Source organism: Miscanthus floridulus, chromosome 2 (genome assembly GCF_019320115.1).
Source record: "Miscanthus floridulus cultivar M001 chromosome 2, ASM1932011v1, whole genome shotgun sequence".
Classification (NCBI taxonomy): domain Eukaryota; kingdom Viridiplantae; phylum Streptophyta; class Magnoliopsida; order Poales; family Poaceae; genus Miscanthus; species Miscanthus floridulus.
The window spans coordinates 42241926-42269548 of NC_089581.1; the positions used below are offsets into that span (position 1 = coordinate 42241926).

Below are 27623 nucleotides of genomic sequence, written 5' to 3' on the forward strand. Positions count from 1 at the left end.
CGAGTGCGCTGCCGTGGCCGCGTGGTCCGTCTCGCCGCTGGGCCAACGTCACCCTCCCAACCGGTGCGGCTTGGCGTGGTGTGCACGCTGGCACCGCCCACGCCACCGGAAGGGCTCGCGCCGGTGAGCACCGGTCGGCGGAGCTCCTCCCCTGCTCTCGGGTCGCTGACCCATGGGGCCGCAGGGCCCAGCCGCAGTGGCGTGGCTCCTTCGCCCGGTCGAGCTGGGCCAAAATGGCTTGGGCCGAAGCCCCGAGCCAGGCTGCCGCCCTCCCCTTCGCTTGGTCTGCGCAGGCCGAATGTGGCCGTGGGCCAATTGTTTTCCACGGGCTGGCCCAGTAGCAATAGGAAAATTTCGTTTTCAGTTTTCTTTTATTATTTGGAAAGAGAAATGCTTTAGAAAATGTTTGTATACTCAAATTTGCTCCAAATTTGTTGAAACAAATTTTGCTAGGTTCCTTGTCACCAGATTTACATGATAAAAATATTGCATGTCATTTTTGAGATACTTTTCTGTAGAGCTTTAATTAATTCTTGATATTGCTGATATCTTGTAAAATGGTTAGTAAATCCTATATGTATCAGAAAAATATGATTCTAAGTTTGTTACTCTTCTTGTGTAATGTACTTCCTAGGAAAAATATGTGTCATGCATGTACTGTAGAAAAATTATGAGGTGTAGTTCAAGTGCCTTTAATGGCTGATTTTTGTTATTTTTGCTAGAGAGCAAAATTTGAATAAAACATGCATGTGATAATTTTTGTACAGTAATTATTTGTTGTGTAGAACATAGAAAAAATATTTTATCTGTTGTTTGACACTTTTCACAGTACAAAGTATTTTCATGTTCATAATCATGCCATAGCTTGTTATTTTTGTGTAGGCTAATCCACTCATTCAAACACCATAAAAATCTGAGGGTAGACTACTTAGGGAAGTACTGTGCTATGGTAATTTTCTAAGATTTTTCTAAGCAATAAAAATAGATGTTGCTATTCAAACCTATTATTAATTAGGGTTTAATCAAGTGTTGCTTTATGTGTGATTAAGAAATTAGTGAAGCTTTGGTGTATCTTTGAAGCATTTAATGAGATATGTTGACTTAGTATATTAGTAGTAGAAGAGAATGCAGTAGATGACATGTGCTTGTAGTATATGTTCTTGGATGATGTTGACTACCTTGCATTCAAGCATATCCATTGTATTCATCTCATCCGATGCACCGATTGCATAAGCACTTACGCACATTACATCATACAGGATCATAAACCGAGAACCCAATCGTCATACCCGAGGAGCCCGAGGAGCAGCTCGAGGTGCAGCCGTAGGAAGTGCCCGGAGCCGACGAGGAGGACGTTGAGTAACTTCCGGAGTGCCCCGATCACCGCCCGAGCTCCTTCGAGAGAGGCAAGCCCCGAAGCATTTTCTCTCCAGTTTGCAATTGCTAATTAACTGCTTTACTTTAATTGATGCATTATGTTCAGGAGTTGTTTGCAACCGTTGTTGCATTATACCTTGTCTACCTTTGTTATACTATATCCTTGTTACCCTAGTATCTGCCATTGAGTCAATGCTTAGCTGGCTTAGACCGGTAGAAGTCGGGTGATTTCCTGTCACTTGCGAGCTATAGGTGGTTACCTGGATCTGCTTGGATGACTATAAAGTCATGGTATAACTAAGTGTTAAATGAAATTGAGACCGGACGGAGACTTACAGAATTTTGGACTGTAGTGCTTTTCCGTCTGTGTCGATTAAGGACCAACCGTTGTTGGGCCTCGAGTCATGTTGAACGCATGCCTTATATTTAGCTGGCCGAATAAAGTACCTTTCGACCGCGAAGCTATGAGATTATTCAGACCGAGTAGATTGCCCGCAACGCACTATGCCGGAGCAGGTGTGGTAGGACACGGGGGCGAGATGATAAGACCAAAGTGCAGACGGTCGGCCCCCGGGTACATGTGGTTCCTGGCAAACTCGAGATTCCTGGATAGTTGACTCGGTGACCGATACCTCACTTTAGCGAGTGAGTGAGGTTTGTGTAAGGAATAAATCACCAGCTGGTTAGAAATCGATTCGAATCGCCATCGCTCCTGGATAATGAGCACTTGACTTTAGTTACTTCATCGTAGTAATGTTAATGGAACACTTGGACAGTTATAATGAATATGACAAGATAGAAGTTGCTAATGATCATGGGTTATCATTATTGGCTTAATCACATGTTTACTCTAGTATAGGTGCAAATCTAGTCGATAGGTTAATAATAATTAACTTGACAATAATACTTTTGGAAAGGTTCTTGAAATGCTAAAAATGTTTCCTTTGCAAATGAGTCAGCTACCCTACTATAAAGCCCTTCATAATCCTTGGTGTCACTTATTTTCGATTATGTCGGGTAAGTCTAGCTGAGTACCTTCTCGTACTCAGGGTTTTATTCTCACTTGTTGTAGATGGGCAGATGTATTACGGCTATTGTATCAACTGCCTGTATCCTGCGATGGGTGATGCTTAGGACCATAGGCATGGTCATTCCTTACGTCTCGTCTGATGCTTTTGTTGGAGATGATCATTAGCTGGCACTGTATTTGAACTCCGTGTGAGTGTGTGTGGTTTTGAATAAATGGCTTTCGCTACTTCTATTTGAACTCGTTTTGTAATAACTATGTTTAAACTCTGATGTATCTGAGATGCAAACTTTTATGTAATATGTGATGGTGACTGCTAAACTTATTACGATCTTGGCTGGGATGTGAGTTGGTTTGAAATCCTTCGTGATTTCATGGACTACCGGGTTATACGGGCTTAAGTTTGCTAAATCGTCTGCTTTGGCGGATGATTTTCTTACTTAATTTCGTATAATTGGCTGGTTCTGTTACAGTTTGCCCCCCACATGGTTGAACACAACTTGAGCCATAATTTGATACCGAGGTTGTTAAGCCTTTAATCAAACGGTGACCACGGCTCTAATACCATTTGAAAGGTCATAATATGGCTAGAGGGGGGGGGGGGTGAATAGCCTATTTAAAAATCTACAAATCAACTAGAGCAATTTGATTAGTATGACAAAAGGCGAAATGCAAACTTGCTCTAGCTCTACAAGGGTTGCAAGCCACCTATCAAACAATTCTAGTTGCAATGATTACTAGACACACAACTTGCTATGATACTACTCACTAAGAGCTCTCAATCTTGCTACACTAAAGAGCTCCACTAGATGAACTTAAATAACAAATCAAGCTCTCAATTCTAGTTACACTAAAGAGCTTGCCACAACTAGTTTGCAAGAATATAAAAGAGTAAGTAAGATAATTATACCAACATGTAGAGGGATGAACCAATCTCAAGATGAAGATTAAGCCAATCACCGGGAGAATGCAAATGACAAGAGACAACCGATTTTTCTTCCGAGGTTCACGTGCTTGCCAACACGCTAGTCCCCGTTGTGTCGACCAACACTTGGTGGTTCGGCGGCTAAGAGGTGTTTCACAAACCTCGTCCACACGATTGGACACCGCAAGAACCTACCCACAAGTGAGGTAACTCAATGACACGAGCAATTTACTAGAGTTACCTTCCGGCACTCCGCCGGGGAAGGTACAACTCCCCTCACAATCACCGGAGACGGCCACGAACAATCACCAACTCGTACCGATCCTCCACCGCTACACCGAGCCGTCTAGGTGGTGGCAACCACCAAGAGTAACAAGCAAAATCCGCAGCGCAACACGAATACCAAGTGCCTCTAGATGCAATCACTCAAGCAATGCACTTGGATTCTCTCCCAATCTCACAATGATGATGGATCAATGATGGAAATGAGTGGGAAGGCTTTGGCTAAGCTCACAAAGTTACTATGTAAATGAAAATATGCAAGAGAGTGAGCTTAAGCCGGCCATGGGGTTTAAATAGAAGCCCCCATGAAATAGAGCCATTGTACTCCTTCACTGAGCACTGATCGGGGTGACTGGACGCTCTGGTTCGGTTGACCGGACGCTCCGATCCAGTTGACCGGACGCTGGATCCAGCGTCCGGTCACCCGATGTAAGCCACGTGTCAGTCTGAGTTAAACCTGAGCCGCCAGATTTCAACGGCTATGAAGCGACTGGACGCTCCGGCACAAGTGACCGGACGCTCAGACCCTAGTGTCCGGTCGTTTCCAGTAAGCCCCAAAACCGATTTTTGCCGACCGGACGTGTCTGGTCATGCCCGACCGGGCCCTGCCAGCGTCCGGTCACGCTGTGACTACTTACTGTGCTGACCGACAACACGATCAGACGCAGCCCTTCAGCGTCCGGTGCTTAACCCTAGTCGCTGTGCCATCCGACAACTCGACCGGACGCAGCCCTTCAGCGTCCGGTCGCTGGGTGATCCAGCGTCCGGTCAGTTGACCGACGCCAACATCTTTGCGACCAACTCTATTTCACTTCTAACTTCTCCACCCTTGCTCAAATGTGCCAACCACCAAGTGTATCACCTTGTGCACATGTGTTAGTATATTTTCACAAACATTTTCAAGGGTGTTAGCACTCCACTAGATCCTAAATGCATATGCAATGAATTAGAGCATCTAGTGGCACTTTGATAACCGCATTTCAATACGAGTTTCACTCCTCTTAATAGTACGGCTATCAATCCTAAATGTGATCACACTCTCTAGGTGTTTTGATCATCAAAACAAAATGGTTCCTACTATTTATATCTTTGCCTTGAGCCTTTTGTTTTTCTCTTTTTTCTTTTTCAAGTTCAAGCATTTGATCATCACCATGCCATCACCATCGTCATGATCTTCACCACTGCTTCATCACTTGGAGTAGTGCTACCTATCTCATAATTATTTTGATAAACTAGGTTAGCACTTAGGGTTTCATCAATTAACCAAAACCAAACTAGAGTTTTCAACCCCCCGCCGCCGACATCTATATCCGGAGGATCGCGAATAAAGGAAAGGGAATAGTAATATGATTGGTTCAAATTAGGTAGATCGGGAGGAGTCCGTATCTATAAGGACTTACCTCGTTAGATTACTTAAGATGCAAGTCTCCTCAGGACTATAAATAAAGAGACAATGTAATCATTAGGGTTAAGAAAGAACAACCTAAGGGCTTCCCTATTCCTCTTCTCTCTTCCTAGCATCTCCCTCTCCTCTCTCCGTGTGTGCCACCCCCTTCTCTCCCTCCTCCCAAACCCTAGCCACCACCACCATAGCCGCCGCTACCCCGAGCCCTAGAGGCCTCATCCCAACCAGCCTCTTACATTCTGATAATAAGTCAAACAATAAGTCTAAATAATATAGTCCCGTCTGCCGGTGACCTCCGTTTTTTTTTCCTTTTTCTATCTACCGGCAAAGAAAACCTTCAGCCTTCACCACAGCGGACAGCCTACTTTCAGTTCTTCAGTTCTGAACTTCTGATGCAGCGAACGACCCGCACGGACTGGCGTCTCTTCCAGCGACCGCCGACCGATCGCCTCGCAGCCGGTTCCGGTTCCACCGCAAGTCCCACCCCGCCCCGCTCGTCTCCCTCTCCACCCGCGCCAGCGCCGCCGGTAAAACCGTAAAAATGAAAACCCCAGTAAAAAGTAAACCGCAGCACCCACGCAGCTACGAAGGAAAATGACTTGACTGATTAATCTCTTCCCGTCCCCCTTCCCTGAGACGACGCCACCGTCACGCCCACCACCAACCTATCCCCCCCACCGCGTCACGCGCCCCCACCTCCTCAGATCGGCGGCGAGCCGGGGGTGCCTGGACACGCGGCGGAGAGCTCGAGGCGTCATGGCGAAGTCGAGCGCGGACGACGCCGAGCTGCGGCGCGCGTGCGCCGCGGCCGTGGCGGCGTCGGGCGCGCGCGGGGAGGAGGTGGCCTTCTCCATCCGCGTCGCCAAGGGCCGCGGCATCTTCGAGAAGCTCGGCAGGCTCGCCAAGCCCCGCGTCCTCGCGCTCACCGGTGAGCGCTCCCCCCCCCCCCCCCCCCCCCCCCCCCCCCCCCCCCCCCCATCGACTCACCTCTGTCCCCGCTTCGTTTTGCTGTGCTGCGCTGCGCTGCGAGCGAGGGGTGGGCTTGCTGAGAGTACCAAGTTGGGTAGCTTGGAGCGGATTCTGTGCCTGCCTCAGAGGACTGTGCCGAGTTCATTGGTGACGTGCTGCTTCATCGCCATTAGCACGACTCTTGCCCGGACGGTCGTGATCTGGACCGCTTGGATCCCCACAAGGATCCAAGCCTTGCTCGTCATGCTGATATTTACACTTGTCGTTGGCTCGAGGAGATCCGTGTTGCTTATCTCAAGCTACTAGGCGCGAGCTCTAAACCACGAAGAGTAGCCTATATTCACCACACCTCAACACCTGGATCCACTTTGCATTGCTTAAGTGCACACAACTTGCCTATTAGCTGTTACCTCGCAAAGCTCTAGATCAAGAAAGTGCAAATGAGGGAACCCAAACTTTACACATTGGTCGACTATAACAACTAAGGAGCAGAGAAGATGAGCAATCGCCAACTGCCAAAGTTGATCTGCTGGACCTGCTTGATACGCCCTTCTTAGGTTAGCTGGAGCTACCACAGTTGGCCAGAGGGGATGATGTACAGTTCCAGCTTACATGCCGAGAATGGTGTTGTTATGAGAGAGCTCAGCATATGAGCTGAAACTGGTGGCTTCGAGGATTGCAACAACCATGATTTCTTTGTTCAGATAACAGCTGTTCTATGTACTGACTGACTACTGAGGCTTTGTTTGCTGTATTTGCATATTCATATGAGTAGATCCCTAGCTTAGCCAGGATTTTTTTGGATGAAAGAAACAGTGATCTATATGCAGTTGTCATTCACTTGATTGTTTGAAGAGAAATTGAGCTTAATGATGTAGTACCAGAGTCTAATTGGAGCCAGTTGGCTCTTGAAGAGGATCCCTGATTATGCTTCGGTCATTATATCTGCCCAATACATGATTTGGTTTACTTTGAATTTATTACCGTGGCCAGTGGCTGTTTGCTAATGTTTCTGTTCAGTAGCTGTAGCTTGGGTGACATATGATAGGCATCTATTAATAAATATGTCACTATGTGCTTGGAAACATAGGGTAGTAACTGTGTTAGTGTAGAAGACATATGCTTGCAACAACTGCTGAACAATTTTAGCTTCATGCAGTTACAAAATCATCAAAAGGCGAGGCAAACAAAGCTTTTCTCCGAGTATTAAAGTATTCATCTGGGGCAGTGCTTGAGGTTTGTTTTCTGTACTGACAATCTTGCTATCTAATAGTTGTCCAGTACATTACAGGAATGGGGTTATCTTGTTTGGTGCCTTAAGCTTTCATGAGGGTATAGATGCTGTTGTTGAAAGATGGAACACTATTTGATCACTGTGTATTTTCATTGCATACATGATTACATATACTATTGTCCTTCTGTTTTCTATCACTCACGATTGATTGCATGAACACTACCTCAAGCTAGCATTGCATATTGTAATACCCCTGCATCAATAAAATACTGTACTAGTTTTTTTTCCTCTGGCTCTTGGTGAAGGTTGCTACTTACTTTGCTGCAAGAAACTTAGTCTTCTCCTGTTTTATTTCTTCTATTTCAGCCAGCCAAACTTTACAAGCTGAAACATCTAACAAAGGTTGAGGTTATTTCCAATGATCCCAGTGGTTGTACATTTGTTCTGGTATGTACTTTGATCTCTCACGCAATGCTTCTTGTGGAGTATTTTAAGAAAACATCAGTTATATCCATTACTAACTCTTTATGTTTTATGTCCGGACTGCAGGGATTTGATAACCTTAGGAGTCAGAGTGTTGCCCCGCCACAATGGACGATGCGTAACATCGATGACAGGTTGTTGCCTAGAAAGTTTGCTGTGTGGTATTAGACTCTGCTAGACTGCTACTTTATCCATCTTCTTTTGCCCCCTCTGCTTTACATCTCATTCTTTGCTATATATTTTGCAGAAACCGTCTACTTTTTTGTATTCTGAACATGTGCAAGGAGATACTCAGTTATCTTCCGAAAGTTGTTGGAATTGATATTGTGGAGCTAGCTCTTTGGGCAAAGGTGCATATTAAAACCTTTTCTATCCATTGTGAGCATGACTTTTTTTGTGCCCTTGACTTCTCTCTCTTCATTGCTTCTAATAAATAGAATGCCTATGTTACACAGTGATTTCTTGGAACTAATTTGACACAAACTGTCTATCTACAATACTTTAAAATTGAGATGAAATTTGGTTCCTACAAGCTGATGATATATAGTATGTACACTTTAATTATTTTTAATGATTAAGAAAGTATTGTTGAGAATTTTCAATCAATTTAGTTTAAGCACCATGAAAGCAACATGCAAAGTTCTGCAAGATTTCCAAATGAAGTCCACAATACATCACACACCATTTTTTTCTCGAAGGACGCAGGAGAGCTGTGTGTCATTTCATTTAGAAAAGATGTACAATGGAGCGACAAAGCCTTCTCCTACATTTGTGCTACCGCATTTAAAATTTGAGTTTTAAACTGATTTCTATTTGGAGAAAGAAAGAAGACATCTTCGAGGATCTGGTATCTCTAATCAGGCCTTGTTTAGATTGCAAATTTTTGCAATCTGGACACTGTAGCACGTTTCGTTTGTATTTGACAAACTTTGTCCGATCATGGACTAACTAGGCTCAAAAGATTCGTCTCGTGATTTACAACCAAACTGTGCAATTAGTTATTTTTTTACCTACATTTAATACTCCATGCATGCGTCCAAAAATTGATGTGATGGAGAGAGAGTGAAAAAACTTGGAATTTGGAGGTGATCTAAACAAGGCCTCAGTAATCACTATAGTGGCATGTTGGTTGCATGAGTCAAACTTTTTGAATTTGTATGTGAACATCTTCTGGAAGATCAAGATTGTATGTTAGAAAAATGATATGAGTAGATTTGTCTTGAAAACTAGTCTCACAATACCATATTTTTTTTTCTATTTTGTGTAAATAGATTGTACTCCCTCCATCCCAAATTATAAGTCATTCAAACTTTCTTGGAGAGTCAAAGCGTCTCAAGTTTGACCAAATTTATATAATAAAATAATAACATTTATGATACCAAATAACTATCATTAGATTCTTCATTAATTATATTTTCATAGTATACCTATTTGATGTCATAAATATTTGTAACTCTCTATAATTTTGGTCAAACTTGAGATGCTTTGACTCCAAGAATATTGGAGTGACTTATACTCCCTCCATACTAAAAAATGAAGTCGTTTTGGACAGCGACACGGTCTCTAAAGCATAACTTTGACTACTTATTTTGATAAAGATATTTATCAAAAAGTGATATATGTAAATTTTTGTGAAAGTATTTTTCAAGACAAATCTATATATATGGTTTTCACATTTCCAAACTCAACAACTTAAAAGTTATTCATGATTTATATTCCCAATGTATGACCCAAGCCTTGTCCAAAACGACTTCATTTTTTAGTATGGAGGGAGTAATTTGGAATGGAGGGGGTAATAGATACTGCTGATCAAAGTTATATTTTGAAGACCTGGTCACTGTCCAACAGAACTTTTTTTTATTTGAGGAATACAAGTTAAAGAAAATAGAGAAGATACAGAGTTAAAGTTTGTACTTCGCAAATCCTACATTAAGAAAAGGAGGAAGTACTATTTATAGCAACTTTCTCGTTTGTGTAATGCCTAGCTCATTTTTAGTTTAAGCTTTAAACATCAAGGCCTGATACTACAGATATTTCATTTTTGGGGCAATATTTCACATCGATTTGGTGCTCACTAATTTGATCTTCACATTTTCATCAAAATGATGGTTTTGCTTGATATGCCCCGTTGATGTATTGCTGCCTGGATATTTTTCTAATGAACCCAAATCCTTTTCAGGAAAATACACTGACCATAGATAATCAAATGAGTACCCAAGATGGTCAAGAAACATCAGTTGCTACTCAGACCGAGAGGAAAGTAACAGTAACTGTTGAAAATGATCTCGTGTCCCAAGCAAAGGAGGAGGAAGAAGACATGGAGGCACTTCTTGACACGTAAGCACAAGCAATATCTTATTGTACGTAGATCTGCCCCCTAATTATTGCAAAAAATACTACCAAAACTGCATACAACTATTTCTTAGTCTATTAGTTCTTTTAGCAGTACACCTATGTCATTCTAGTAGTTCATTTTGTAGTTTTCGAACTTTTTATCTGCCATTTTTTTTAATAATACAAGGACTTCATCCCTAATTCTGTTGAGATTAAACCTAGTCCTGGTCTGTGCTTTCCATGTTAATACCAGTTGAAACATCAGGGGACTCAGTTGGTCATGTGCCCCATCAACTCGATCTCATGGGGCAACAACCAATAACTTAAGTTCAACATTACGTGCACTAGAAGGACCAGACTAGACTCATACAAAATCTCATTGCCCAAAGATCCCTTTGCCTTTCCAATGTTCCCACGTGTAATTAGTTTGCATATCACTCGCATCTGACCTTACTATTGCTGAAATGCTTTTGGTAGCACTACAAACTTATAGCGTAAGTAATGCAGGTATGTTATGGGCATAGGTGAAGCAGATGCGTTCTCTGAGAGGTTGAAGCAGGAGCTTGTGGCTTTGGAGGCCGCAAATGTATATCAATTACTGGAAAGCGAGCCTTTAATAGAAGAGGTATTGCTTCTATGTTACCTTGGCGGTGCAGCATTAACCTTTTGTGCACTGATAATGATATAGTACAGCATCTGACTGCCATTGCACATCTCACTTTTATTCTGGAGTGAATGTTTTTTTCTTTTTGGTATGGAAGCTTATCCATTGACTGATCTAATTGCTTGGATTTTCAGGTCTTGCAGGGTCTGGATGCTGCTAGTGCAACTGTAGATGATATGGATGAGTGGTTACGGATTTTCAACCTGAAGCTGAGGCATATGAGAGAAGATATTGCATCGGTACGTATGGTTGAGGAGTTCTATTTGTTAGCTGCCTGATTTGAAGTGGACATATACTTCTCCTCTAGTTTATTTGATTTACTTGTTAGAAGCATAGCTATGAAAAGTTGAAAACCAGACAGACTAAAAACCAGGATTAGTGTGGGCCCGATCAGGTATGGGAAGTTTACTGATAAGGGAAAAGCAGTGGGATATACTCCCTCCGTTCCAAATTGTAAGTCCCGTTCTGGCTTTTCTACATATATAGCTTTTACTATGTATCTAGACAACTTATATCTAGGTGCATAGCAACAGCTATGTATCTCAAAAAGCCAGAACAACTTACAATTTGGAATGGAGGGAGTAGATGTTAATTGAAAATATTCCTCTGTGTTTCCGTAGATCAAACCCCATTATTTGCCAGTCAAAACCCAAAGGATCTTACCACCCGTGCTATGCTTTACATATCATATTATGCTACTGTGATGACTACACATATGCATTCAGAATTCTAGCCCCTCTGGTCTGATTCTCTGACCCTTCCGAGGACATATCTGGCTAGCTCTATTGGTTTCAGAAAAACTTAAGAAAAAGACAACTTACCAAGCTAAGTAACACTAGCAACTTGTAATAGTTCTGTAGTTGTAACTAGCACCTGAGGTACAAGGTCTTTTGAATCAACTCGATACTCACTTGGAAGCTGAAGGTCCTGAATCTTTGCTTGCTAGTTATCATCAGTTTCAGAATTTTGGTAGGATTCTCCCTTTGGTGTCAACCTGGCCTCTTGGTCTTGCCATTTTGAAAAATTAAATCTTGTGCCTGTTTTTGTGATCCTGCAGTCAATTGTTAGCAGAAGACATATTCTTCTAGATGCTGATAAGAAAGAACTTCACTTAACTGGTCCAATGCTAACTAATTTTGCAGATTGAATCACGTAACAACGGCTTGGAGATGCAGTCCGTAAATAACAAAGGACTTGTGGAAGAGCTAGATAAATTGCTCGAGCGGCTGCGGATTCCACAGGAGGTATGATGGAGAGGAATAATGTTCATCTCCTTATATTGATGTCTTATATTCATTTATTTATATATATTTGTTTATACCCAATTCAGTTTGCAGCATCATTAACTGGAGGCTCATTTGAAGAGTCACGGATGCTGAAAAATGTCGAGGCATGCGAATGGTTGACAGGGGCCATTCGTAGTCTTGAAGTTCCTAATTTGGACCCATGCTATGTCAACATGCGCGCTGTGAGCTATCTTTATCTTTCGTTTTTTGCTACAAGTTTACAATTTACTAGTGCATGGAATTGATCATGCATTCATGCTAACATTACAGAATAGTTAACATTATAGAGTTGTGACACTGAACATTGAATAACATTACAAAATTGTTAAAACTTGTTTTGTAAAGGCATCCACCTGTATTGGTTAAGGAACAAATTTTAAGAGCTTCTATCAACAGTGTTGTATTTCATAGAGCCACTATGCTTAATATGCTTTGGGTGTCATCGTTTCCTTAATAAACCCTATTTAAGTTTTCCTCTGTGGTAGCTTAAAGTTGAGAACTGTGAATACTTTTGTATAACATATTGTCAGGTTAGAGAGAAAAAGGCAGAACTGGAGAAACTGAAAACAACTTTTGTTCGACGAGCATCAGAGTTTTTGCGGAACTACTTCTCCAGCTTGGTAGACTTCATGATTAGTGACAAAAGCTACTTTTCACAGGTTTCTTCATAGCTCCATTTTTCAAAGTAAATATTTCCTTTCCCATTTGAGATGACCTACAAAGTTCACTTTTAACTGAAAGCAGCGAGGACAATTGAAGCGGCCTGATCATGCAGACCTTAGGTATAAATGCAGGACATATGCCCGACTTCTGCAGCACTTAAAGGTAATAATGACATAATCTTGCCAAGGGACCTGCCTAGATATTACATATTTTACTCCATTGCCACATTTATCATTTCTTGCTGCTAATTTACTGCAGAGTCTGGACAAGAGCTGCTTAGGTCCCTTAAGGAAGGCATACTGCCATTCCCTTAATTTACTACTACGACGAGAGGTCAGATATGGATAGTGGAATGTTTTTTTAATATGATACCATACATTTCACTTCTTGCTGTTTATCTATTTCAAGTACGTTCATTTTGTTTCATCTCACATTTAACAATTCATTTTTTTTTGTTTTTGTTTTGAGTCCTCTGCTTAATGGATAATTAGTTTACAATCCATTTGCCTTCTTTATTTGATTTTAAAGGATTCACAATTTTGGAATTTACTGTTTAATTTGGTTCAGGCACGTGAATTTGCCAATGAACTTCGTGCAAGTACAAAAGCACCCAAGAATCCTGCTGTTTGGCTTGAAGGTTCTGGCGGTTCTGGTCATAATGGAAGCAGTGCTGATACTTCAACAGTCTCAGATGCATACTCAAAGATGCTTACAATATTTATTCCACTTCTTGTGGATGAGGTTGCTCCTTTTCTTTCATTAAATGTAGCTACGTGACTATCTTTGTTTTTACTCGATAGACAAACTAATAGCTATTACCTTTGCAGAGTTCTTTTTTTGCACATTTTATGTGCTTTGAAGTACCTGCACTGGTTCCAGTTGGTTCTCCTAATGCTAATAAGAGCAAATCCGGAGGAAATGACGCAGATGATGATCTGGGTCTTATGGATCCAGATGGCAACGATCTGAAACCTGGTATCTTTTCTTGTACCCACTAGTATGTGTTTCGTGGATGTAATGTTAATGCTTTATTTCTTATTATGTGTTGTTATCCTGTTTCCAGATAGTACCTCTGCTGAACTGGGTACATTGAATGAAGCTCTTCAAGAATTACTCGATGGAATCCAGGTATATTTCATGATATAAAACACTGCAACCCTCGCTCTTCCATACTGACGGAAAGAAGGGTAAAAATAGAATATTTTTTTTATAGGACAAACATGAAGTACTTCCGATTTAATGTCAGATTTGCAATCTTCTGTTTCTTCATATCTACATTATAGTGCACTACTGCAGCTTCCTTCAATGACTGAAATGTTTTTCCCCTTCTATTCCAGGAAGACTTCTATGCGGTCGTAGATTGGGCGTATAAAATTGACCCCTTGCGTTGCATCTCAATGCATGGGATTACAGAGCGCTACCTTTCTGGACAGAAAGCTGATGCTGCAGGATTTGTTCGCAAACTACTTGATGACTTGGAATCAAGAATATCAGTACAGTTCAGCCGGGTTAGTTCCCTTGCTGAGCCTAAGCTGCTCAGTGTAACTATTCATTACAGGCTGGCTTTCTGTCCACTGCTTGTTTAGATCTTTATTTCTTCTCTTGTTTCAGTTTATTGATGAAGCGTGCCATCAAATTGAGCGTAATGAAAGAAATGTGCGGCAAACTGGAATTCTAGCCTACATTCCAAGGTATTTGTACTGGATGGATTAGCACTGTGATTTATTTGTAACTCCAGCCTAGTCGCCTTGTATTATAATTTAATACTACCCCCTGTTCTTTTTTATAAGGCATATTGGGATTTGAAGAAGTTTTTCGAAGTGTACTTTGACCATCGATTTCTCATATAATGCCACGTTAATTACTACAAAATCAGTGTCATAGTCTGTTGATATAAACTTCATAAACTAAGCATGCATATCATTGACTAGATGGTAATAAAAATTTATGAAGTTTGACATTTTCAAATCCTAATATGCCTTGTATAAACAAAAGGAGTGTTGTCTCACCTTTTGTTTATTGTCTTATTAAATCCTAGTATGGCATTATTATTTATTAAATTTTAATTTTGTTACACTTAGACCAAATTCCTAGAATTATTTTGGATTTCATTAAGACACATAATAGCTCATAATATTCATAGGAACATACATGTTAAAAGTTAAAACATTCTCATTGGTACTTTGCAAAACCTTGTTTAAATGTGGTAACACATTGCCTATAGCATTATATTCCCTGTGAAAACAACAGAGGATAAAATTGGTATGACTCAGCAGGTTCTCACACATGTTTTGCCTATGCTCAGCTCTTAGCCAGAAACATAAAAACTGGCAATAAGCAGCAAGACTCCGGTGCTCTTATTCTTGGCAGTGGTGATTATATGATAAAGTTCTGCTTCAAGATAACAAGAGCACTATGGAGAAAATTGTGCTTATTGCAGGGTGTACTGTGAGAAGTTTTTTTGTCTTGAGATTCTTTTCAGAAGTAGCAAACAGAGACCAAGATCTGACTGTTCTGTGTTTCATATAGATTTGCTGTCCTTGCATCACGGATGGAACAGTATATTCAAGGGCAGTCCAGGGATTTAATTGATAAAGCATACACAAAGCTAGTGAGTTTCATTCCTTTGCAATCTTGCACTCGTTTGCATTCTTGGTATTGCATATTTTGCAGATTTAGTCCATAAATTTGTGTTAGTAGTACTGTGTATGAGCATATGGCATGTGGTATACTTTGGGTTGTTTCATTGCTGTTTGCTTGCTTATCAACACTTGTAGACTCCATGGCTTTATAGGTGCCATTAAAAGGTGTCTTTAGTGAACAGATTGTATTTACAAATTTCTTCTATTGCACCAAATGGTGTATAATAGTTTTTTTATATCCTAAGTTCTACTTTCTATCCAATGGGACTGTAATTTAGATTTTAGAGATACATGGCATAATGTTGCCATTAGTCAGTTTAGAGTCAAGGAAGATTTTATCGTAAGATTTTGCATTGTTGCAAGATTTCTATTTTACTTGGTAGCTGTATTTTTGTAAGCTGAGTACTTTTATTTTCACCATATATGGCTAAACTGCTTTCCGTATCATGGAATAGGTTAGCACAATGTTCGCAACTTTGGAGAAAATTGCACAGAGTGATCCAAAAACCGCTGATATTGTGCTGATTGAGAATTATGCTGCTTTCCAGAACAGGTTATGTTTCTTCCTTCATCTTTCCTTAACTTGGGCTTGTCCTATGTTTGAGCATATGATCTTTCACTTATAGTCATCCTTTCCTTTTCATTCTTTAATGCATAGGTGGGTCTACAAAACTAACAATATATGTTGTTTGATGCAGTCTTTATGACTTGGCTAATGTTGTGCCAACGCTTGCAAAGTTCTACCATCAAGCCAGTGAATCATATGAACTAGCTTGCACTCGCCATATCAGCTCACTCATTTACCTCGTATGTAAACTTATTCAAACTTCTTGTGGATATATTGTATTTCTCTGACAGATCTAAGATTTCTTTTGGACCTTGGCAGCAATTTGAGAGGTTATTTCAATTCAACCGGAAAGTTGAAGAATTGACATACACCATTGCTGCTGAGGAGGTGAGCAAACTTTATTATATGATATATACTGTGATTGGGAAGTGACAATAAATGAACTTTGAATATTCATTTTTTTAGTAAGCCGTCTAACTTTTGTTGTCAATTCTCAGATCCCGTTTCAGCTGGGGTTGTCAAAAACTGACTTAAGGAGGGTACTGAAATCCAGCTTATCTGGGGTAAGTCTATATCTGCTTCGAATCAGTTGTACTTCAGAGCTTTTTACAAAGTAGGGTGGCAATTGTCACTTCTTGCCCTAAGCTGTGAGCATATTACCATGTGGGGTTACAGACTTACTATTGTCTTCTAGTTTCAAATAAATTACAGCAATTGAATGCCAGATTATTTTGTTTGATCAAGTGGCCGGTGTGTCATCTCATGGTGACCATGTGAACTCACACAATGTAAAACTGTGCAGATTGATAAGTCGATTGGCGCCATGTACAGGAGGTTGCATAAGACACTGACCTCTGATGAGTTGTTTCCTTCGCTGTGGGACAAGTGCAAGGTTAGCCACTTGACCATCCTATTATTATGAATGTTTAGTTCAGTATTGTCCTTGCCCCCAGGAGTCGTTGCTTCAGACGAACATACACGTTCCATTTAAGCTGATTGCCTAATCTGCTCAACACTCGCAGAAGGAATTTTTGGACAAATACGAGAGCTTTGTTCAGATAGTAACACGGATATATGGGAATGAGCCGATCATGTCGGTCAACGAAATGAAAGAAGTCCTTGCTAGTTTTTAGATACAAGTACAGCACCATGTATTATTTCAGAGAAATAGCTATGTATTCCATTCATTTCATTGAATTTTGCACTCACTTGTGTTAGGCCTTTTTGGTTTAATGTGTGTATGTGTTCTGTATAAAGTGAACGCGGCATGCTTGTTCCGGTGTCGCATCAACCCTCTGATTGTACTTGAACAGGTACTGCCTGTAGATTGTGCATCAATATCAATGCAACCCAAAGTACCGGAAAGAATGTGTTCATGTTTACACTGCCATTGTCCAGTTGCCATTCACGGTTAGGCCTTCCAATCCTGTGGATTCCCGTTCTCGGTCCCATAGGCGTGCTTTCTTGCCATGTTTGGCTCTCTTTACTATTTCTTGAGGGTTTCTGCTATTTCTGTGGTCAGTTGAATTGCATATTTTTCTGGCAAGCAATGACGTGTCGTACTCCAGTTCTCGAGTTCGTAACGTGGCCCATATGTTGTGTGTTTCCCAGCATAGAAGCGTCACTTGACGCTTGTTGAGTTCCTCCTCCAGTCTATCGTTTACTCATGTTTAACGTATACACAAAGTATTAAATACTAATTTACGAGTATATGCTAATGATAGATTAATTAGACTTAATAAATTCATCTTATGAATTATCGACTATCATTTATTTTTTTATTAGTATCCGGACACGTTATCCGACATCCGATAACCGATGTGAGGCCTGAGTATCTCGGGTTGCGAAACACGAACACAGAAAGAAACGGGTGGCATTTGAGGGAAAAATTGCACGAGGCGAGGAAAGAAGAGCGAGATACAGCTCAACAGTGCTTGAAAGTAATCAGGGTCCGTACTCTGCTGAAGCACGAGCCTCATGATTGTAAGAGTCATTCTTTTACCATCACTGCTGCATCAGGGTCGCTCTAACTCCTCGCAAGTAATAAAAAAAAAAATCAAATCAACAAGCAAACAGAAATTTCAGAAAATACTCCTATTTCAGATTGAGCAAGCATAATGAAACAGATCGTCGAAAGATACACGTACCCCTTCAAATCACAAATAATTCATACAAAAAAAAGGGAGAGATTCAAGATCCGAGACCTCAGACAAATGATCAATCGGTGTCTCTCAAATCGAATCGAGAGGATCAAAGTCGCAACGGAAAGAGGAAGGCGCAAGCAGAGACGAACAAACCAGACGGAAAAAACTGGAGTGGGGGCTCAAGCTGTTTGTTGCAGAGGAGAGTGCTGGCGGCGGACGCGAATGTTGACTGGACTGTAACGCCTTCCTGGAAAGCTCTGTTGTTGATTTTATAGCTCGAACCTAGGGTTAGGAGCATCCCTGGAATTTACATTTCTGCCCACCCATGTGGTGCGCGTGTCCTTCCCTTTCTGCTCGATGAGAATGATCCATTGGGGCTAGCCACTCGGCAGTGGCGACGGACAGCCGAGTAGCCGACAGATTTATCAGTACCCACTGTTACCCATTCGTGATATGGACTTTGGCCATTTCTTTTTTCATAAAACTGACGTGCCAGCTACCTCTAATGGTGATTAACAGTGATTAATGATGATTCAAGTAACATAGTTTACTTGAGTGGCATAAAGGGGATGAGAAAACCAAAAATCAGTGGTATTAAAGGAAAGCAAAATTTCCGCTGACATAGAAATTGGTATAAGCGTCAATGGCAGTGAACATTTTAAAAAATATAGGTTCATAACATTTAACCTATGTGGAACTAACATTTTTAAAGGTTTGACAACGAACTTGAGCTAAATCTAGTTCTTCAAATGTAACGTCTAATTTATAGACAACAGTAGAGATTTGAGGGTTTTTGGTTTGGGCTCTTTCTTATTTTGGTTTAGTTTCTATACTTACTTCATGTAGTTTTTTTCTTTCCTTTTTCCAAAACACACATTCAGAATTTGAACATGCCAGCGTCCGAACGTTTGGATGGACGCCCACACCTTCACCCCGTGTCACGTGCATCTCTGTTTCCCGTGCCCTCCTTCGTTTCCCGCCCGCATCACCCGGATGCCTCGCCCTGCCTGCACCATCCGCTCGTGCATAGAGACTGCACGCTTCCGCACCGCTTCCTGCGTGCAGGCAGGGACTGTCTGCGCCCTGCTCCGTATCACGCACGCGGGGACCGCTTGCGCCTGCACCTGCTTTGTATCGTGCTCGCACCCCGGCCTGTGGATGTGCGTCGTGTGACTCTGACCGTCCCATTCAATGCTTGAAACATGAAAACACTTGCAACACCAAAAAAAACTTGCTGCAACGTACGTCTGAAATAGATAAAACACTTGGAACAAACACATGCAACATCTGTGTGAAACATATGCAATATTAAGATAAAACACTTACAACATACGTCTAAAATGGATGAAACATTTCGAATAAATACTTGCAACATCTGTGTGAAACATATGCAACATCCATATAAAAAACTTGCAACATACGAGTAAAAAATAGATGAAACATTTCGAACAAATGCTTGCAACATACATATATAGCCATTGCAACATGTGCAACATTTCGATCTACTTTTGCAACATCCATATGCAACACTTGCAACATGTATACCTCTAAAATATTTGAAACACCTGAAACATACATTTGCAACATGCGCTTCTTCCTGTCGTGGTGTCTTCGGCCAACCGCGGGAGATGTCCCAGCCGATGATGACCTTCACCTGGTGGCGTCGGGGTGGTGGTGGTGCGGTGCACGTCGAGGCCACGACAGGTGAGCGTGGAGTGGGGCGCAGCGGTGGATGGCCGCAACGGCGAGGCGAAGTGGGGCGGCGAGGCAGAGTGGGTGGTGCGGGTGAAAGCTCTAGTTTGGTTTGGTTAATTGATAAAACCCTAAGTGCTAACCTAGTTTATCAAAGTGATTATGAGATATGTAGCACTACTCCAAGTGATGAAGCAATGGTGAAGATCATGATGATGGTGATGGCATGGTGATGATCAAATGCTTGAACTTGGAAAAGAAGAAAGAGAAAAACAAAAGGCTCAAGGCAAAGGTATAAATAGTAAGAGCCATTTTGTTTTAGTGATCAAGACACTTAGTGAGTGTGATCACATTTAGGATCGATAGCTGTACTATTAAGAGGGGTGAAACTCGTATTGAAACGCGGTTATCAAAGTGCCACTAGATGCTCTAACTCATTGCATATGCATTTAGGATCTAGTGGAGTGCTAACACCCTTGAAAATATTTGTAAAAATATGCTAACACATGTGCACAAGGTGATACACTTGGTGGTTGGCACACTTGAGTAAGGGTTAGAAACTTCACCGGCGCTCTATACAGAAAAGACGGAGGTCACTATAAGTGACCGGACGCTGGTGTCGGTAGGACCGGCGCGTCCGGTCAGTAGAAGCAGCGAAGATGCTGGCGTCGGTCTCTGACCGGACGCTGGGTCACTTTGTGACCGGACGCTAGAGGGGTGCGTCCGGTCCTGCTGACGTGGCAGCGCACAAAGGAGACACCGAGTGACCGAACGCTGGGTGAGTCCGGTCGAGCATGACCGGACGCATCCGGTCGTGGTTTTTCGTGAATAGATGCTTACTGGAAATGACCGGACGCTGGGGTTCTGCGTCCGGTCACTTCGAAGCAGCACGTCCGATCACAACTTAAATGTACTGACGACCATTGAGATCGGGCGATCAGCGTTTGAAGCAGGGGACACGTGGCACACATCGCGCGACCAGACGCTGGGGTCCAGCGTCCGGTCGATCTGACCAGCGCGTCCGGTCACCCCGTTTTTAGTGGACTGAGAATCCAACGGCTCTATTTCATGGGTGCTTCTATTTAAGCCCCATGGCCAGCTCAAGCTCACTCTCTTGGCCATTTGCATTGACGTAGCAACCTTGTGAGCTTAGCTAAAGCCCTCCCACTCAACTCCATCATTGATCCATCATCATTGTGAGATTGGGAGAGAATCCAAGTGCATTGCTTGAGTGATTACATCTAGAGGCACTTGATATTTGTGTTTCGCTGCGGGATTCACTTGTTTCTCTTGGTGGTTGCCGCCACCTAGACGGCTTGGAGCAGCGAGAGGATCGTTGAGCGGAGGTTGGTGATTGTCTTTGGCTCCGATCGTGGTGACTGTGAGGGGTCTTGTGCCTTCCCCGGCGGAGCATCGAAAGGTAACTCTAGTGGATTGCTTGTGTCATTGAGTTACCTCACTTGTGCGTAGGTTCTTGCGGTGTCCAATTGTGTGGACGAGGTTCGTGCAACACCTCTTAGTCGCCAAACCACCAAGTGTTGGTCGACACAACGGGGACTAGCGTGCCGGCAAGCACATGAACCTCGAGAGAAAAATTGGTTGTCTCTTGCCCTTTGGTATTCTCCTGGTGATTGATTTAGTATTCATCTTGTGATTGGTTCACTCCTCTACACGGCGGTATAATCACCCTACTCACTTATTTATATTCTTGCAAACTAGTTGTAGCAAGCTTTTTAGTGTAATTAGAATTGAGAGCTTGCTTTGTTGTTTTAAGTTCATCTAGTGGAGCTCTTTAGTGTAGCAAGTGTGAGAGCTCTTAGTGAATAGTGACATAGCAAATTGTGTATCTAGAGATCATAGCAACTAAAATTGTTGGATAGGTGGCTTACAACCCTTGTAGAGCTAGAGCAAGTTTGCATTTTGCTATTTGTTATACTAATCAAATTGCTCTAGTTGATTTGTAGATTTTTAAATAGGCTATTCACCCCCTCTAGCCATATTAGGACCTTTTAGCGGGGCATGATGGGTGCACGCGCGGGGGAGATGGCCACGACGGCGAGGAAGAGTGGCGCGACGCGGCTTAGGATTGGGGCACGCGAGAGGAGATGGCCATAGCGGTGATGCGGATTGAGGATGGCCGCACATTGCGGTGAAGCACGCGATGGGCGAGCGGAGTGGAGATATTTTTGAGAGAGATGAGGAGATGTAGAGAGCACGAAAGCATATTGGGCCAGTAGCAGTAGCACGTAGGCCTATCAAAGAGCATCCGGGCAGATGAATGCCCTGACTAAAGCATTACTGTTTTGAATTTTACTGTATCAACCAAAGGCATTTAGGTCCCTGTTTATGTTTTGGTAATTAATGACAATGCTTGTGGGCTAATATTTTGATTTGAGATATGAAAGGGAAATTAGGCCACTTGCAGAATTGGGCTACATTGGATATCATGACACACGGGGAAGTTGGAAAGCATGATGGCTAGCTCGAGGCAAAAATATAAAGGTAGGATTTTGATTTAACCGTTTATAAGGTGATTATAGGATGAAATATGACTAGTTAACAGGCTAGATAGCCATACTATCAAGAGAGGTTAGTGTTCATTTACTTGATGGTTCTCTAGTGCCACCTTGTTCAAATGGTAGCATTGCATGCATACAGGGATGTGTGTGGCATTTGAAAATTGCAAAAAGAAAGTTTTCAAAAATGAGTTGAAAACACTAATTTTTTAGCCAAACATGGGATTAATTTTTTAGCCAAACCTTCAACTAGTTGTTAGACGACTAGGTGGTTAGCCCTAGCTAATTTAGTTTAGTTTTTAGCCCTAGGTAATAACTAGGGCTAACCAATCCAAAAGTCATTAGTCGCGGCTGGGGTTTGTTTGGGGGTACGACACAAACATGATCCCACTTCACACCGTCGTCCATCTGTTTCCTCACTGATTTTGGTCACAAATAAAAGGGGATTTGTGGCATAAAAGGTGACTCCACCATTATGGCATTATCTCATCAATCTCATCCACTCAGTCCCTTGACACTACGTCAAAAAGCATTTGTAGGGGCGGTTGTAGAGCATTTGTAGGGGCGGTTTGCCCAGCCGCCCCTACGCAAGGGTCTCTACAAATTATGTATTTATAGGGGTGGTTCCCAGGCCGCCCCTACAAATCGATTTGTAGGGGTGGCTAGTGTTTCCAGCCACCCCTATAAATCTATTTGAAGGGGCGGCTCTTATTACCAGCCGCCCCTACAAATAGATTTCTAAGGGTGGCTATAGTACCAGCCGCCCCTACAAACAGGTATTTGTAGGGGCGGTTCAATCTAGAACCGCCCCTACAGTACGTTTTCCCGCAAAAAAAATCAAATTTTCAATTCAAAATCACTTTGCCGAACGTCCCACAACCAACGTTCCGAACAGCGTTCGCGTTGCCGAACGCCCCGCGACCAACGTTCCGAACCGCGTTCGTGTTGCCGAACGCCCGCGACCAACATTCTGAACCGCGTTCGCGTTGCTGAACGCCCCGTGACCAACGTTCACGTTGCCGAACACCCCGCGACCGCGACTACAAGCATAAGAGTATTCTATAAACTACAATTACAAGTCCAATTCACATGAATATATACAATCCATCATTAAATATACAAATTCCATACACATTGTTATCAACGTCCTAGAGCTAGCCTTTCAGTCTCACGAAGGTGTTGGTACTGAGGATTTGTACCTAAGTCAGACTTTCGGTCATGGTAGGCGCCTCTGACGTGTACAATCTGGTCCAATGTGAAGTTGCAAAGGTCGTCGACGAGCTCTAAGAGTTGGTCATCCTTGTATGGGTCTCTTTTCATTCCTTTCTCTTCTCTCCACTACAAGAAAACAAGTTTCAGTTTAGTATTTCATACCATTTACAAAGTTTTTATACTATGGGTGAAGAGGTTCAAACTTACCCTTAAGGGGTGTCTCCTATAGGCACCGGTGTTACCCATCATAGAACATATATAGTATCCATAATGTACACTCCCAGGCTTCTGCTTGGGGCACTGTGTGTTTTGCATATGAAAATGTTAAGTAATGCTTTTGATAGCCATGTAATAGAGTACTGAAGAAGTAAGTTACACTTACCGCACATAGTGTTTTTATAGCCAGCTTTTCCTTCCTTACTGGATCATGCCTTCCATGATGATTAGTGACATAGAACCTAAATGTCATGTTCGAATTATTTTAGCAAATACAACTTGTTAGTATCCAAAAGTGAACGTTACAAGTATGTATACAAACATATAAGCTAATGAGGATTATTGATATGTATACGTCTTGAGAATCGATATGAAGTCTTTGTATGTCACCGTGTCCTTATCTGATAAATCAAAGACCCATGCCATGCTCCTCCCGACATCGACGGCTATACAAATCCAGTGGTTGCTGCATGGATTTAATCATAGAACTAGATAAGCCCTTTTGCATCGAATGAAATATATCGAACAAAGCTTTAAGTATAGAGTTGAGCTTACTCGAAGTTGTATGGTAGCCATATAGTAGAGTGGTGTTGGAGATTTTTGAAAGCCAAGGCAATGTATGCTGCAACCTTAAGGGACTCTTTCCTTAGCTTCGCACTATGGATGCGCTCTTTCTCCCGAAGAGTCTTTGCAGCTGCTAGCTCTTTGGCATCCAGTGTCCACCGTTTAGGGTAATTAAAATTTGTTTGGGCTATAGCTTGAGGGTCTACATACCTGGCTTTCACACTTGGCATTTGTTTGACAATGTGCACTTGCATTCTACAAATCACGACATGGGTTAGTTACAACAAAATTCAAAGATTACATTCATATCATATCGGGAGAACAAGGACTTACAGGCACCACGTGCGAATTAGATTCATCTCCATTTCTCCCAGGTGAAAGCATGTGTGCATGTCATTGAAGTCAAAGACAATTTTCCCGGCTAGGCTTCCAAATGTGCCGATGGGAAAGCATGCTTGTATGATATCTATGCTTGTTGGGAGAATACGCAAGTACCAATCATGGAACCTTCTCATTCCAAGTGGTAGGCGCTGGATGTCCTGGTTTGGTAGGAAGGGCTTGCCTCTTTCATATTTTTTTGGGCAATCCTTTGACCATTCGATGGCATCAGCATTTGGATACTGCTTTGCAATTTGGTGAAGTTTGCTACTGATGGCCTCCTCAGAACCCCGTGATGGGACTTTTTTAACTTGGTTTTCAGGCTTGAACTGATCATGGGAATACCACTTGGACACCGACGAGACGTCTTTGATCGGAACATAAACTAGCCTTATGTGGATTGGAATCTTCTTTCAGAGTTCCCATTCAGGCACGTCCTCATCTTCTTGTTCATCACCTTCTTCAGGAGGCACTCGTTGTTCATGTATCGGTTGTGCTTATTGAGAAGACTGTGGCATCTCATGATGCACTTGCCTAGTACGAGCTGGAGAAGGTTGTGGCATCTCATCAGGCACATGCTCGATAGGAGGCGGGGAAGAATGTGGCATCTCAAGAATGTGGGGGTCACAAGACGGTGAAAATATCTCCCCAGCCTCAACAACTCGCTCCAAATTTGGGAGAGGGGGAGGCGGCGAAGAAGCAGTCAATATAATGTCCTGTTTGTGCCAGAGGATGAACTGCCCCATAACGTCTCCGAGTAACACCAGCCCCTCGGGAGTTGCGTAGTCTATCCTCCACTACATGAACTCGAGCTTCACTGTATGCACCTCAACCCTAGTGTAGTCCGGTGGTATCTTATTATTGTAGTGTAAGCCACCGGGAGGATGTGCAACACCCGTTGCCACCTCCATCACAGTGTTCTGCCGGCCGCTGAGAAACACCAAGGTGCAACTAGTAGGTTCCCGTATGAGATCGACTGAGGTTGTGGCTGCAGTGGAACCTTGGCTGCTAGGAACTTTTGGAGGGCTGGTAACTAATGCCACTTCTCCCGGTGGCGTCACTAATATACGTGGCTCCGTAGACATTCCTTGCTCCTCCAGCGCCTTCGCAACTAGAGCCTTCACTTAGAGCTCAAGACTAGTCTCCCGGTCTCGGCCATGTTTCTTGTACATGTGCCTGTCCTCTTCGAATCCTTGCTTCCAGGTCATCCTTTTCCCTAGCCCCCTGGTGCGGCCTGTGTGCTCCTTATTTCCCAAGCCAAGGCTAAGCTCGTCCCTCTCTCGGGAAGGATTGAATGAGCCTGTCTCTTTGTCTTCAGCATATTTCAGTATCCTTGATACCGCCTCTTAGGTCTCCGGCTTATCAAACTTAAGATTACTGCTGGATGGTTCTGTACTCCTCGCATATATCTAGTTCCTTGAGTGTACCTTCAACTTCATCATATCGATATTCCTAGCAGCTACGGCCTCTTCATCCATCTTCCTAAACTGCTCTTCCTTGGCATAGTAGCCATCAGGGCCTAGATGATGGTGGTGTTTGTTCCTCTTCGCTAGCTCGGTGTTACGAGCACTGAGCTCCAATGCCTCCGCTGAAGTCTTCTAAGCCACGAGCTCCTCCCATTGACTAGGAGTTATTTTGTCGAACTCGTTGAAGGGAGTTAACCCCTTTTGGATATACTTCGTGTTAAGCTCCGACCTCCAACGTCGAAATGACTCTCCCATCATCCTGATAGCATTTTTTTTACCAATTCGTGCTTACCCTCCGGAAATCTAAAATTGACCTTTAGCTGCCTATCCCATAGTGCATTCTTTATGTTCTCTAGTACCTCTTTCCAGTTAGAGATTGCTGGGTTCAATTTATCTCTTACTAGGGCCCCGATCGCATTACGGAGTCGTCCTCTTAATTCCTTCGGCTCAAGGATCTCCCCTGCTAGCCCAACCTCCGTTATCACATAGCAAGCCTTATCTGGATATAGATTTCCTTTTCTATCCCCTCATTTCCTCTTAGGCTTGGTAGTCGTGGTTGTGTCTTGAGTTTGTGGAGCAGAGGCATCGTGATCTGTCTCTATGGTTGTTGCCTCTGCTCTCCTTTCCTCTACTCTGTCTTGTCCAGCGAGATGTCGCGGACGTCGATGTCGTCTTTTCTGAGTTTCAGGAGGGACCTGTATATAGGATAGGTCAAAGTGTTAGCAGAGGTAACACAGCCAAAGCTTTAGCAAAATTTACAAGCTAAGGCTTCTTCCCTACCTCCTCGTTCGGGTCAAAATCCTTGTCCAAATCTTCCTCCGTTGGCCTCCTTCTTGCTTTAGGTGGGAAAGGATCCTTGGGACTTTCATATCCCTCTTCTGATTCATCATCCTCTTCTTCTTTGCCTTTAGCAGCCTCTCCTTCAGGGCCTTCCTCCTCGTCACACTCCTCCTGAGTAAGCATCACTTCTAGATCCTTTTCTACCTCCTTATTGAATTGTTCCTAAGTAAGCTGGTCCTCTAGTGCTTGCTCCTCAAGGGTTGGCTGCTCATCATGCTCGGGGCATCGAGCTGCACGGTCTGTTGTCCACGACATTATTTTGCGCTTTGTTCTAAAAGATGCAAGAAAGTGTGCTTTAGGTACGCGAGAAGGTATAAAAAATCAAAAAGGTCTATAAACCAAAGTAGTCCTATAAAACAACAATATAAAAAACAAGAAGTAGCAGTGGTAGAGGCCTCAGAAACATGTCAATCATCATCTGATCTTGAACTTGGAGCATCAAGGCATCATAACAGAGAAGAGAGGAGAAGGTAATGTAGGGGCGGCTGCTAATGATGCCAAGTTCCTCACAAGTTCTTGATCATCAGCTCATATTCCATATAATGTATGGACTTAGACAATTTCATCATCGGCAAAACAAAGGAGGGGAGAGGAGAGGGAAGATTTGGTAAAAAAAAGCAATAGCTGCTTAACAAACATAGAGAGGAAAAGGTGTAAAAACAAGCAGCTGCTGCTTCCCAAACATAGAGGATAGGAAATATGGCAAAAATAGAGGAGAGGGGAGATTTGGTAAAAA

General features: G+C 42.6%; 1 protein-coding gene across 1 annotated transcript; it reads left to right on the forward strand.

The window, feature by feature from the left end:
- The first annotated feature begins 5622 nt into the window (after nt 1–5622).
- LOC136538600 (exocyst complex component SEC3A-like) lies at nt 5623–17241 on the forward strand. The gene is made up of 25 exons (XM_066530552.1): nt 5623–5944; nt 7145–7221; nt 7586–7666; nt 7769–7836; nt 7950–8052; nt 9882–10039; nt 10544–10661; nt 10835–10939; nt 11843–11944; nt 12031–12168; nt 12517–12645; nt 12731–12811; nt 12908–12982; nt 13217–13390; nt 13477–13624; nt 13713–13777; nt 13987–14157; nt 14261–14340; nt 15179–15260; nt 15747–15844; nt 15990–16098; nt 16178–16246; nt 16357–16422; nt 16662–16751; nt 16882–17241. Exons 1-25 carry the CDS (start codon nt 5773–5775, stop codon nt 16990–16992), a joined length of 2670 nt encoding a protein of 889 aa, XP_066386649.1. The 5' UTR covers nt 5623–5772; the 3' UTR covers nt 16993–17241.
- Nucleotides 17242–27623: the final 10382 nt, after the last annotated feature.